The sequence below is a fragment of the Pseudophryne corroboree genome, chromosome 2 (genome assembly GCF_028390025.1).
Source record: "Pseudophryne corroboree isolate aPseCor3 chromosome 2, aPseCor3.hap2, whole genome shotgun sequence".
Classification (NCBI taxonomy): domain Eukaryota; kingdom Metazoa; phylum Chordata; class Amphibia; order Anura; family Myobatrachidae; genus Pseudophryne; species Pseudophryne corroboree.
The window spans coordinates 113,970,230-113,983,355 of record NC_086445.1 but is presented as its reverse complement, the minus strand read 5'-3'; the positions used below and the strand labels follow the sequence as shown (position 1 = coordinate 113,983,355).

At 46.7% G+C, this 13,126-nt stretch overlaps 1 protein-coding gene across 4 annotated transcripts in view; it reads right to left on the bottom strand.

Annotated features, from left to right (window-relative positions):
- Window positions 1-13,126, bottom strand: part of RNF17 (ring finger protein 17) — a 1,464,292-nt gene that overhangs the window by 39,263 nt on the left and 1,411,903 nt on the right. For all 4 annotated transcript variants that reach the window (XM_063951617.1, XM_063951615.1, XM_063951616.1 and 1 more), the window contains 2 exons: window positions 10,565-10,681; window positions 9,651-9,804 (listed from right to left, as the gene is read on the bottom strand). In XM_063951617.1, coding sequence (XP_063807687.1) covers window positions 9,651-9,804; window positions 10,565-10,681 — 271 coding nt within the window. The remainder of the gene's footprint in view (window positions 1-9,650; window positions 9,805-10,564; window positions 10,682-13,126) is intronic.

The following is a 13,126-nucleotide window of genomic DNA, read 5'->3' as shown; positions in this document are numbered from 1 at the left end:
TTCTGTATTCTGGCAGGGGTAAATACCACATATATAGCCTCTGGGGCTATATATTGTGGTTATTTTGCCAGCCAAGGTGATATTATTGCTGCTCAGGGCGCCCCCCCCAGCGCCCTGCACCCTCAGTGACCGGAGTGTGAAGTGTGTATGAGGAGCAATGGCGCACAGCTGCAGTGCTGTGCGCTACCTTGGTGAAGACTGAAGTCTTCTGCCGCCGATTTTCCGGACCATCTTCTTGCTTCTGGCTCTGTAAGGGGGACGGCGGCGCGGCTCCGGGAACGAACACCAAGGACGGGTCCTGCGGTCGATCCCTCTGGAGCTAATGGTGTCCAGTAGCCTAAGAAGCCCAAGCTAGCTGCAAGCAGGTAGGTTCGCTTCTTCTCCCCTTAGTCCCTCGTTGCAGTGAGCCTGTTGCCAGCAGGTCTCACTGTAAAATAAAAAATAAGATTTTACTTACCGATAAATCTATTTCTCGGAGTCCGTAGTGGATGCTGGGGTTCCTGAAAGGACCATGGGGAATAGCGGCTCCGCAGGAGACAGGGCACAAAAAGTAAAGCTTTTCCAGATCAGGTGGTGTGCACTGGCTCCTCCCCCTATGACCCTCCTCCAGACTCCAGTTAGGTACTGTGCCCGGACGAGCGTACACAATAAGGGAGGATTTTGAATCCCGGGTAAGACTCATACCAGCCACACCAATCACACCGTACAACCTGTGATCTAAACCCAGTTAACAGTATGATAACAGCGGAGCCTCTGAAAGATGGCTTCCTTCAACAATAACCCGAATTAGTTAACAATAACTATGTACAATTTATGCAGATAATCCGCACTTGGGATGGGCGCCCAGCATCCACTACGGACTCCGAGAAATAGATTTATCGGTAAGTAAAATCTTATTTTCTCTATCGTCCTAGTGGATGCTGGGGTTCCTGAAAGGACCATGGGGATTATACCAAAGCTCCCAAACGGGCGGGAGTGCGCGGATGACTCTGCAACACCGAATGAGAGAACTCCAGGTCCTCCTTAGCCAGAGTATCAAATTTGTAAAATTTTACAAACGTGTTCTCCCCTGACCACGTAGCTGCTCGGCAAAGTTGTAATGCCGAGACCCCTCGGGCAGCCGCCCAAGATGAGCCCACCTTCCTTGTGGAGTGGGCCTTTACAGATTTAGGCTGTGGCAGGCCTGCCACAGAATGTGCAAGCTGGATTGTGCTACAGATCCAACGAGCAATCGTCTGCTTAGACGCAGGAGCACCCATCTTGTTGGGTGCATACAATATAAACAACGAGTCAGATTTTCTGACTCCAGCTGTCCTTGCAATATATATTTTTAATGCTCTGACAACGTCCAGTAACTTGGAGTCCTCCAAGTCACTTGTAGCCGCAGGCACTACAATAGGCTGGTTCAGATGAAACGCTGACACCACCTTAGGGAGAAAATGCGGACGAGTCCGCAGTTCTGCCCTGTCCGAATGGAAAATCAGATATGGGCTTTTGTAAGATAAAGCTGCCAATTCTGATACTCTCCTGGCAGAAGCCAGGGCTAGAAGCATGGTCACTTTCCAAGTGAGATATTTCAAATCCACCTTATTTAGTGGTTCAAACCAATGAGATTTTAGAAAGTCCAAAACCACATTGAGATCCCACGGTGCCACTGGAGGCACCACAGGAGGCTGTATATGCAGCACTCCCTTAACAAAGGTCTGGACTTCAGGGACTGAAGCCAATTCTTTTTGAAAGAAAATCGACAGGGCCGAAATTTGAACCTTAATAGATCCCAATTTGAGACCCATAGACAATCCTGATTGCAGGAAATGTAGGAATCGACCCAGTTGAAATTCCTCCGTCGGAGCACTCCGATCTTCGCACCACGCAACATATTTTCGCCAAATTCGGTGATAATGTTGCACGGTTACTTCCTTCCTTGCTTTAATCAAAGTAGGAATGACTTCTTCCGGCATGCCTTTTTCCTTTAGGATCCGGCGTTCAACCGCCATGCCGTCAAACGCAGCCGCGGTAAGTCTTGAAACAGACAGGGACCCTGCTGAAGCAAGTCCCTCCTTAGAGGTAGAGGCCACGGATCTTCCGTGATCATCTCTTGAAGTTCCGGGTACCAAGTCCTTCTTGGCCAATCCGGAACCACTAGTATCGTTCTTACGCCTCTTTGCCGTATAATTCTCAATACTTTTGGTATGAGAGGCAGAGGAGGAAACACATACACCGACTGGTACACCCAAGGCGTTACCAGCGCGTCCACAGCTATTGCCTGCGGATCTCTTGACCCGGCGCAATACCTGTCCAGTTTTTTGTTGAGGCGAGACGCCATCATGTCCACCATTGGTCTTTCCCAACGGGTTACCAGCATGTGGTTGACTTCTGGATGAAGTCCCCACTCTCCCGGGTGAAGATCGTGTCTGCTGAGGAAGTCTGCTTCCCAGTTGTCCACTCCCGGGATGAACACTGCTGACAGTGCTATCACATGATTCTCTGCCCAGCGAAGAATCCTTGCAGCTTCTGCCATTGCACTCCTGCTTCTTGTGCCGCCCTGTCTGTTCACATGGGCGACTGCCGTGATGTTGTCCGACTGGATCAACACCGGTTTTCCCTGAAGCAGAGGTTCTGCCTGGCTTAGAGCATTGTATATTGCTCTTAGTTCCAGAATGTTTATGTGAAGAGACGTTTCCAGACTCGTCCATACTCCCTGGAAGTTTCTTCCTTGTGTGACTGCTCCCCAGCCTCTCAGGCTGGCGTCCGTGGTCACCAGGATCCAATCCTGTATGCCGAATCTGCGGCCCTCCAATAGATGAGGACTCTGCAACCACCACAGAAGAGACACCCTTGTCCTTGGAGACAGGGTTATCCGTAGGTGCATCTGAAGATGCGACCCTGACCATTTGTCCAACAGATCCCTTTGGAAAATTCTTGCGTGGAATCTGCCGAATGGAATTGCTTCGTAAGAAGCCACCATTTTTCCCAGGACTCTTGTGCATTGATGTACAGACACCTTTCCTGGTTTTAGGAGGTTCCTGACAAGCTCGGATAACTCCTTGGCTTTTTCCTCCGGGAGAAAAACCTTTTTCTGAACCGTGTCCAGAATCATCCCTAGGAACAGCAGACGAGTTGTCGGCATTAACTGGGATTTTGGAATATTCAGAATCCACCCGTGCTGTTTTAGCACTTCTTGAGACAGTGCTAATCCCATCTCTAGCTGTTCTCTGGACCTTGCCCTTATTAGGAGATCGTCTAAGTATGGGATAATTAATATGCCTTTTCTTCGAAGAAGAATCATCATCTCGGCCATTACCTTTGTAAAGATCCGAGGTGCCGTGGACAATCCGAACGGCAGCGTCTGAAACTGATAGTGACAGTTTTGTACAACGAACCTGAGGTACCCCTGGTGTGAGGGGTAAATTGGAACGTGGAGATACGCATCCTTGATGTCCAAGGATACCATAAAGTCCCCCTCTTCCAGGTTCGCTATCACTGCTCTGAGTGACTCCATCTTGAACTTGAACTTCTTTATGTACAGGTTCAAGGACTTCAGATTTATAATAGGCCTTACCGAGCCATCCGGCTTCGGTACCACAAAAAGAGTGGAATAATACCCCTTACCTTGTTGTAGAAGAGGTACCTTGACTATCACCTGCTGAGAGTACAGCTTGTGAATGGCTTCCAAAACCGTCTCCCTTTCGGAGGGGGACGTTGGTAAAGCAGACTTCAGGAAACGGCAAGGTGGATCTGTCTCTAATTCCAACCTGTACCCTTGAGATATTATCTGCAGGATCCAGGGATCTACCTGCGAGTGAGCCCACTGCGCGCTGTAATTTTTGAGACGACCGCCCACCGTCCCCGAGTCCGCTTGAGAAGCCCCAGCGTCATGCTGAGGCTTTTGTAGAAGCCGGGGAGGGCTTCTGTTCCTGGGAAGGAGCTGCGTGTTGCTGTCTCTTCCCTCGACCTCTGCCTCGTGGCAGATATGAATAGCCCTTTGCTCTCTTATTTTTAAAGGAACGAAAGGGCTGCGGTTGAAAAGTCGGTGCCTTTTTCTGTTGGGGAGTGACTTGAGGTAGAAAGGTGGATTTCCCGGCTGTAGCCGTGGCCACCAAATCTGATAGACCGACTCCAAATAACTCCTCCCCTTTATACGGCAAAACTTCCATATGCCGTTTTGAATCCGCATCGCCTGTCCACTGTCGCGTCCATAAAGCTCTTCTGGCCGAAATGGACATAGCACTTACCCGTGATGCCAGTGTGCAGATATCCCTCTGTGCATCACGCATATAAAGAAATGCATCCTTTATTTGTTCTAACGACAGTAAAATATTGTCCCTGTCCAGGGTATCAATATTTTCAATCAGGGACTCTGACCAAACTACCCCAGCACTGCCCATCCAGGCAGTCGCTACAGCTGGTCGTAGTATAACACCTGCATGTGTGTATATACTTTTTTGGATATTTTCCATCCTCCTATCTGATGGATCTTTAAGTGCGGCCGTCTCAGGAGAGGGTAACGCCACTTGTTTAGATAAGCGTGTTAGCGCCTTGTCCACTCTAGGAGGTGTTTCCCAGCGCTCCCTAACCTCTGGCGGGAAAGGGTATAATGCCAATAATTTCTTTGAAATTATCAGCTTTTTATCAGGGGCAACCCACGCTTCATTACACACGTCATTTAATTCTTCTGATTCAGGAAAAACTATAGGTAGTTTTTTCACACCCCACATAATACCCTGTTTAGTGGTACCTGTAGTATCAGCTAAATGTAACGCCTCCTTCATTGCCAAAATCATATAACGTGTGGCCCTACTGGAAAATACGGTTGATTCGTCACCGTCATCACTGGAGTCAGTGCCTGCGTCTGGGTCTGTGTCGACCGACTGAGGCAAAGGGCGTTTCACAGCCCCTGACGGTGTTTGAGTCGCCTGGACAGGCACTAATTGATTGTCCGGCCGCCTCATGTCGTCAAACGACTGCTTTAGCGTGTTGACACTATCCCGTAGTTCCATAAATAAAGGCATCCATTCTGGTGTCGACTCCCTAGGGGGTGACATCCTCATATTTGGCAATTGCTCCGCCTCCACACCAATATCGTCCTCATACATGTCGACACACACGTACCGACACACAGCAGACACACAGGGAATGCTCCTAACGAAGACAGGACCCACTAGCCCTTTGGGGAGACAGAGGGAGAGTTTGCCAGCACACATCAAAAGCGCTATATATATATCAGGGATAGCCTTATAATAAGTGCTCCCTTATAGCTGCTTTGTTATATCAAAATATCGCCATAAATTTGCCCCCCCCCTCTCTGTTTTACCCTGTTTCTGTAGTGCAGTGCAGGGGAGAGACTTGGGAGCCGTCCTGACCAGCGGAGCTGTGAGAGGAAATGGCGCCGTGTGCTGAGGAGATAGGCCCCGCCCCTTTTCTGGCGGGCTCGTCTCCCGCTATTTAGAGAAATCAGGCAGGGGTTAAATATCTCCATATAGCCTCTAGGGGCTATATGTGAGGTATTTTTAGCCTTTATATAGGTTACATTTGCCTCCCAGGGCGCCCCCCCCCAGCGCCCTGCACCCTCAGTGACCGCGTGTGAAGTGTGCTGAGAGGAAAATGGCGCACAGCTGCAGTGCTGTGCGCTACCTTTAGAAGACTGCAGGAGTCTTCAGCCGCCGATTCTGGACCTCTTCTGACTTCAGCATCTGCAAGGGGGCCGGCGGCACGGCTCCGGTGACCATCCAGGCTGTACCTGTGATCGTCCCTCTGGAGCTTGATGTCCAGTAGCCAAGAAGCCAATCCATCCTGCACGCAGGTGAGTTGACTCCTTCTCCCCTCAGTCCCTCGCTGCAGTGATCCTGTTGCCAGCAGGAATCACTGTAAAATAAAAAAACCTAGCTAAACTTTTTCTAAGCAGCTCTTTAGGAGAGCCACCTAGATTGCACCCTTCTCGGCCGGGCACAAAAATCTAACTGGAGTCTGGAGGAGGGTCATAGGGGGAGGAGCCAGTGCACACCACCTGATCTGGAAAAGCTTTACTTTTTGTGCCCTGTCTCCTGCGGAGCCGCTATTCCCCATGGTCCTTTCAGGAACCCCAGCATCCACTAGGACGATAGAGAAAACCTAATATATATACTTTCTTTCTAGGAGCTCAGGAGAGCCCCTAGTGTGCATCCAGCTCGGCCGGGCACAGAAATCTAACTGAGGTCTGGAGGAGGGGCATAGAGGGAGGAGCCAGTGCACACCAGGTAGTACCAAATCTTTCTTTTAGTGTGCCCAGTCTCCTGCGGAGCCCGTCTATTCCCCATGGTCCTTACGGAGTCCCCAGCATCCACTAGGACGTCAGAGAAATACAATTAGATTATATCTTGTGAATAGCCTATATTATATTATTATAAACCTGACGCACCAAGCACCCTCAGGTTATAGAATATAGGGATAGCAAGTTGAGTGAGACACACGAAATGAAAATCACCCAGCAAGCTTATGCACACACATATAGTCACAGTTGTACAATGCAGAGGTTATTACAAACAATAATACTGCACTGGACTAGCTTATATATAGCTCTGTAAACAATAGATATGACACTGCACAGTAAAGACTGGATGTATATCACAGGGTACTTGTACCGGGATCCGGTCTGAAGATCGACAGTGTCTAGGTCGACAATGTTTAGGTCGACAGTCACTAGGTCGACATGGATGGAAGGTCGACAGGGTTTCTAGGTCGACATGTGCTAGGTCGACAGGTCTAAAGGTCGACATGAGTTTTTCACATTTTTTTTCTTTTTTTTAATTTTTTCATACTTAACGATCCACGTGGACTACGATTGGAATGGTAAAGTGTGCCGAGCGAAGCGGTAGCGGAGCGAAGGCACCATGCCCAAAGCATGGCGAGCGAAGCGAGCCATGCGAGGGGACGCGGTGGACTGATTTGGGATCCTGGTCACTCTACGAAGAAAACAAGACCCAAAAAAATTAAAATCCCCATGTCGACCTTTAGACCTGTCGACCTAGCACGTCGACCTTCCATCCATGTCGACCTAGTGACTGTCGACCTATAGTGGTCGACCTAAACATTGTCGACCTAGACACTGTCGATTTGATGAACCACACCCACTTGTACCAGATAGCCCTGACCAAATGTACTGTTTCTTAACTATCACTGTCTAAATGACATGTAGAATACTTAAATGTCTTGTAAAGGCACAGCGCTGACTATCAGGCGGCTTTACAAAGGAGGATTTGCCCAAGCAGTCCCATGAACAGTGTAGCTGAGAGAAATGGCGCCCAAACACTGACTGAGAGTGAGGGAGAGACAGATATGCAGCTCCAGGGCGGGAACATTTACTGTAAATGGTGCCCTGGGGCTGGGGGAGGGGCTACAGGTCCAAGCCTCATGCCCCTGCTGGACTTCCACGCACGGCCCGCTCCCACCGGCCGCGCTGCATCGCGATACAGCGCGGGTCCCGCGAACGGGACCCACTTACCACCTCCTGAAGCGCGGCCACGCGATCCCGGAAAGCACCAGCCGTGTGTGTCTAACTTTAAGAAAACCAGAGCCTCCTGCTGTAGGTACCCGGCAACCAGTGCACGGGAGTGTACAGCGCCGCTGGGGAGAGATGGAGCTGCAGCAGGGAATGTCTCCTGACATCCACACTCAGCTGCAGCCCTTGTAGTCTTCACTTTACTTAAAGAAAAAGCTCTTCTTAGGGCTGCCAGGAGCATTATGTGCCTGCTATCTGCAGCACCAACTACAAAACTGAGCTCCTGTGCAGGGAGGCGGGGTTATAGAGGAGGCGGCGCTATGCATCTTGGGAACAGTCAAAGCTTTTGAGCCTGTTGGTGCCTCGGATCAAGATCCTACTCTACACCCCATTGTCTATCCTTGTGGAGCCCAGTGTACCCCGCAGCAGAAACAGTGTTAGCCAACTCCAGTCCTTGAGAACTACTGTACCAAACATTAATGTTTCCAGGCCTCCTCACAGTAATTCGCTCCACCTGTGGATCTTTTAAAATGTGTTCCTCAAGAGCTACTGTACCAACCGTGCACCTGCTAGGTGGTCTGCAAAATGAGAACTGTTGTTAGCTCTCGAGGACTGGAGTTTGCTACACCTGTCTAATACTGTACATGAAAAGGATAACTTGCACACTATTTTTTAACGGTGCATTTTGCTTTTCATTGAGGCAATTCCACAGATCTTTAACTGCCGACCATATATTCTAAATAGATCATTGCTTCATTCCCAACTGTACAAGTATCCTCATACAGTACATTATTGCTACCGTCACGCCAAACAGCACTTCTCTGCGTACCAGATCCAATGCGACTCTGCTTGCACCCAGAGCCGGCCATAGGCACAGGCAAACTAGGAAATTGCCTAGGGCATTTGATATGCATAGGGGCATCAGCAGCTTCTGCTGATTAAAATGATATGCGGCATGCCTATATTCTGTGTGTAGCATTTCATATGCAGATACAGCCACAGTCTCACACAGAATATAGGCATGCTGCATATCATTTTAATCAGCAGAAGCTGCATCCTAGCCACATAGCAATGCAAATAAGATGCATTTTCATTTAAAAAAATGTGCCCGACGTTAGCATTGAGGCAAGATTTATGAGGACACATCTGTATTCAAGCAGAGGCAGAGGTCACAGTGTTAGAAAGGGTACTACTGTGTCGTCTAATGTGAATAAAGTGCAATAGGGTATGGTGTAATGTGAATAAGGAGCAATTCAGTGTGATGTAATGTGAATAAGGGGCTCTACTGTGAGGAGTAACATTTATAAGGTAAAGTGATACTACTGTGGGATGTAATATGAGTTATGGAAACTATCGCATGATCAAATGTGAATAAAGTTGAAGTACTGTGTGGCGTAATTGGAATTGGGGTTACTATTGTGTGGCCATGCCCCTTGCCAGCAAAAACACCCCCCTTTTTGGGCTGTGCGCCAAATGTGCTAACTGCTCTTATTTAAAATATATGGTGTACAAACCCCAAAACAAGGACTGCTATGGATGAGGGGTGATGGTGCTGGGAAAGAGGAGCAAGGTCAGAGGCAGAAACAGCGGTGGTGCTAGGGGGCACCAGCCAAAATCTTGCCTAGGGCATCATATTGGTTAGGGCCGGCTCTGCTTGCACCGAGCGTCTTTTTCTCTCAAATGTGCATCTTGGTCGCACAAATGAAACAATCTGATGCAAAACAACTTCATGAGACTTCATAATTCATTTGATATGCAACATTTGTTAATCTGTGTCTGAATCTGTATACGAAGTGCTACAATGCAGCAGCTGCAGCTTTTTTGTTTATTAATGCCAAGTTCTGCTGTATCATCTACGACTTTGTACATATTTAAAACTAATTCCTGTGTGTTTAAAGCCGCAGCCTGGCGTTCCTGGTACAGATTAGATTTATTCCTACTGTTGGCATTAAGTGTATTGCTCCAATGTTCACAGTAGTTATTTTCTATCATATCTGCATAATCAATGGCCTGTTTCTAACACTTTATGACAGTGAACTAGGTGTTCTTCTAAAGGAAAGAACAAATTCTAAATACAACAATCACATAATTTAAAAGTCTCTTTGGAGCTTCTATACGGATTCATGTCAGATAACTTTCCTTAATGTAATGTTACATTCACACTAAATGGTACCTGTCCTAAAATCAGTCACACACTGCAGTGCATCAGCTTCATAGTTAATTCTTTCCAGGCTGGATTCAAGAGAATAAAGGTTGCTGTCATGGTCACCTTCACCAGAGCGATCTACTACTGATTTTACACCTCCATTCACCATTGTAATAAAAACCTATAGAAAAGGGAAAGTAATAGAAATAATCTCCAATTTAAAAATAATAATCACAAATTATGTGCAATTAATTTGCAGCATGACTATACCTGTTCGGGTGTAATACGGGATGCTGGTGGTCTTAAGACCGTCTCTGGCCTCCCAATGCTCAGTCGGTTAAGTATGCTTACCCTCCCCCCTACCTGCAGCCTAACCTCCTACCCTGCAGCCTAACCCTCCCTCCACACAGCCTAACCCTTCCTCCACACAGCCTAAATCTAACCCTCCCTGCACCCGCAGCCTAACCCCCCTTCCCCCCGGGACACACACACACGACTACAGTCATTTGGTAAAGAGCTATAAAAACAGACATATTCCAGGCTGCTTAGCAACAGTGAAATGTAAAAACTAATAGATGATTCTAAACACTGTAAGTGGACATGCAAAGAATCTCAAACTCTAAAAATCAATTTAACACTAACCGTGCCGTACTATCTCTAATTTACTTTCAACTATGCAACCAACAAGAAATATATTAATTAAATCAAGGAACAAAACATTACAAATACAAAAAAAAAAAAATCTTCAGAGGACTGAATGTATAATTTACAACATATGGTGTAAACTAAGGTGAATTTCTACTTCCAAGATCATTTATGTGATTAGAGTAGTTTATAACGCACAGCCAATTTTTTTTGTTTGCAATATAAGGCAGTACCAGAGTTCTTCACAACTTCAAATGAAGGTACAGTATGGAGAATATGAGAAAGTAGGTACTTACAATGTTTGGCGTTTGTAAGTGTGTTACTCTTACTGGAAAAAGCTGTCCTGCACCAGGTAAGGACAGTAAAGTATAATTAGGTAATACAGAGGTTTCCAACTCAGTTTGAAGCAATTCCTAAAGAAATAATCACAACACAGGTTACAATAGTGAATTTATCTGGGAAAAGACGAGTGCAATATTGTTTTTCTGCACATGAAAGGTATGGCCACATTAATATGTAAAAGGGAAGGTTATTTGGAATTTTTGGTGAATGTATAAGGGTGTTATTAGTGCAGGAGCGGTCTGTCTAGGAGGCATAAACTGCTAGGAATCACTGTAAAATCCCCGCAGGCAATGTACTGGAATGCACTCTGGTTGTCTGGACACATGTTCAACATGAAGGTGATTTGTAAAGCTCTCTTTCGGACTTTCCACAAGATCACAGAACACAAATGCCTAAATATACAATATGGTTGAACACCATATTGTATATTTTGTTCTCAAAGACCTTTCACACCAATAACAAGCACATCATTTGGCAAATCAACTTACTACTTTGGCAGCAAGCATCTAAGCCAGGGGTGTTCAACATGAGGTCCTCCAGCTGCCCAGCCACAATTTTAGCATAACTTAACAGAAAACTGTGGCAGGGCATACAGGGATATAGAGATCCACAACAGCTAGAGGTCTGCATGGTGAATACCCCTGATATAAGTGATCTATTGGTTACTCTGAAACATAGCTAACTTACCAACCAATCAGCGCCTATCATTTTTCAAACACAGACTGTAACATGGTAGCTAGGAAATGACTGGCTGGTACTTTATCACTCCTAGGATTAGTAGATCTCCTCTTGTATATCCATTAACTTATTGGCACTGGCAATTTACTCCACTGTGTAATGCTCGTCACATGACTATTTGAACCTGGATAATTTAACTCTGTTACTAAGTACTGATGTAGGCTTGCTAATGTACTAAGGGGGTCATTCCGAGTTGATCGCTCGCTAGCTAGTTTTAGCAGCCGTGCAAACGCTAAGCCGTCGCCCTCTGGGAGTGTATTTTAGCTTAGCAGAAGTGTGAACTGTTGTATTGCAGAGCGGCTACAACATTTTTTTGTGTAGTTTCAGAGTAGCTCAAAACCTACTCAGCGCTTGCGATCACTTCAGACTATTCAGTTCCGGATTTTACGTCACAAACCCGCTCAGCATTTGCCCAGCCACGCCTGCGTTTTTCCGCACACTCCCTGAAAACGGTCAGTTGCCACCCACAAACGCCCACTTCATGTCAATCACTCTGCGGCAAGCAGTGCGACTGAAATGCATCGCTAGACCCTGTGCAAAACTACATAGTTCGTTGTGCCCATACGCCGCGCGTGCGCCGCATACGAATAACTGCTGTTTAGCCTGATTGCCGCGCTGCGAACAAATTCAACTCTAGCGATCAACTCGGAATGACAGTGCGGTGCACTGATTATCTACCCTTTATTCGCAGTGAGATACCAGAGGGAATACATATTAAGGTTGATTGGTCAACTTCAAACAGCTGAAAACGGAACTAAATCAATGCAGCGTTTCTAGGGCTAAAACAACATTTACTAACATTATCTCCATCTTAACACTGGTCAAACGAATATTGATAAGCATGTTGTGCTACATTAATAAAGATACTATATAGTAAACCCAACTATACTGTAATGTTATTACTATTGGAGAAAGAGCACTATATAAATACAATTATTATTATATGATTCAAGTTACAGAACGAGCCCAGGATACTTTGTCAACTACAATAGCTAATGACAATAATATATTACTCTGTTAGTGACAAGCCGACAAAAAAAAAATAAGAATTTACTTACCGATAATTCTATTTCTCGTAGTCCGTAGTGGATGCTGGGAACTCCGTAAGGACCATGGGGAATAGCGGCTCCGCAGGAGACTGGGCACAAAAGTAAAGCTTTAGGACTACCTGGTGTGCACTGGCTCCTCCCCCTATGACCCTCCTCCAAGCCTCAGTTAGGTACTGTGCCCGGACGAGCGTACACAATAAGGAAGGATTTTGAATCCCGGGTAAGACTCATACCAGCCACACCAATCACACCGTACAACTTGTGATCTAAACCCAGTTAACAGTATGATAACAGAGGAGCCTCTGGATAGATGGCTCACAACAATAATAATCCGATTTAGTTAACAATAACTATGTACAAGTATTGCAGACAATCCGCACTTGGGATGGGCGCCCAGCATCCACTACGGACTACGAGAAATAGAATTATCGGTAAGTAAATTCTTATTTTCTCTGACGTCCTAGTGGATGCTGGGAACTCCGTAAGGACCATGGGGATTATACCAAAGCTCCCAAACGGGCGGGAGAGTGCGGATGACTCTGCAGCACCGAATGAGAGAACTCCAGGTCCTCCTCAGCCAGGGTATCAAATTTGTAGAATTTTGCAAACGTGTTTGCCCCTGACCAAATAGCTGCTCGGCAAAGTTGTAAAGCCGAGACCCCTCGGGCAGCCGCCCAAGATGAGCCCACCTTCCTTGTGGAATGGGCTTTTACAGATTTTGGCTGTGGC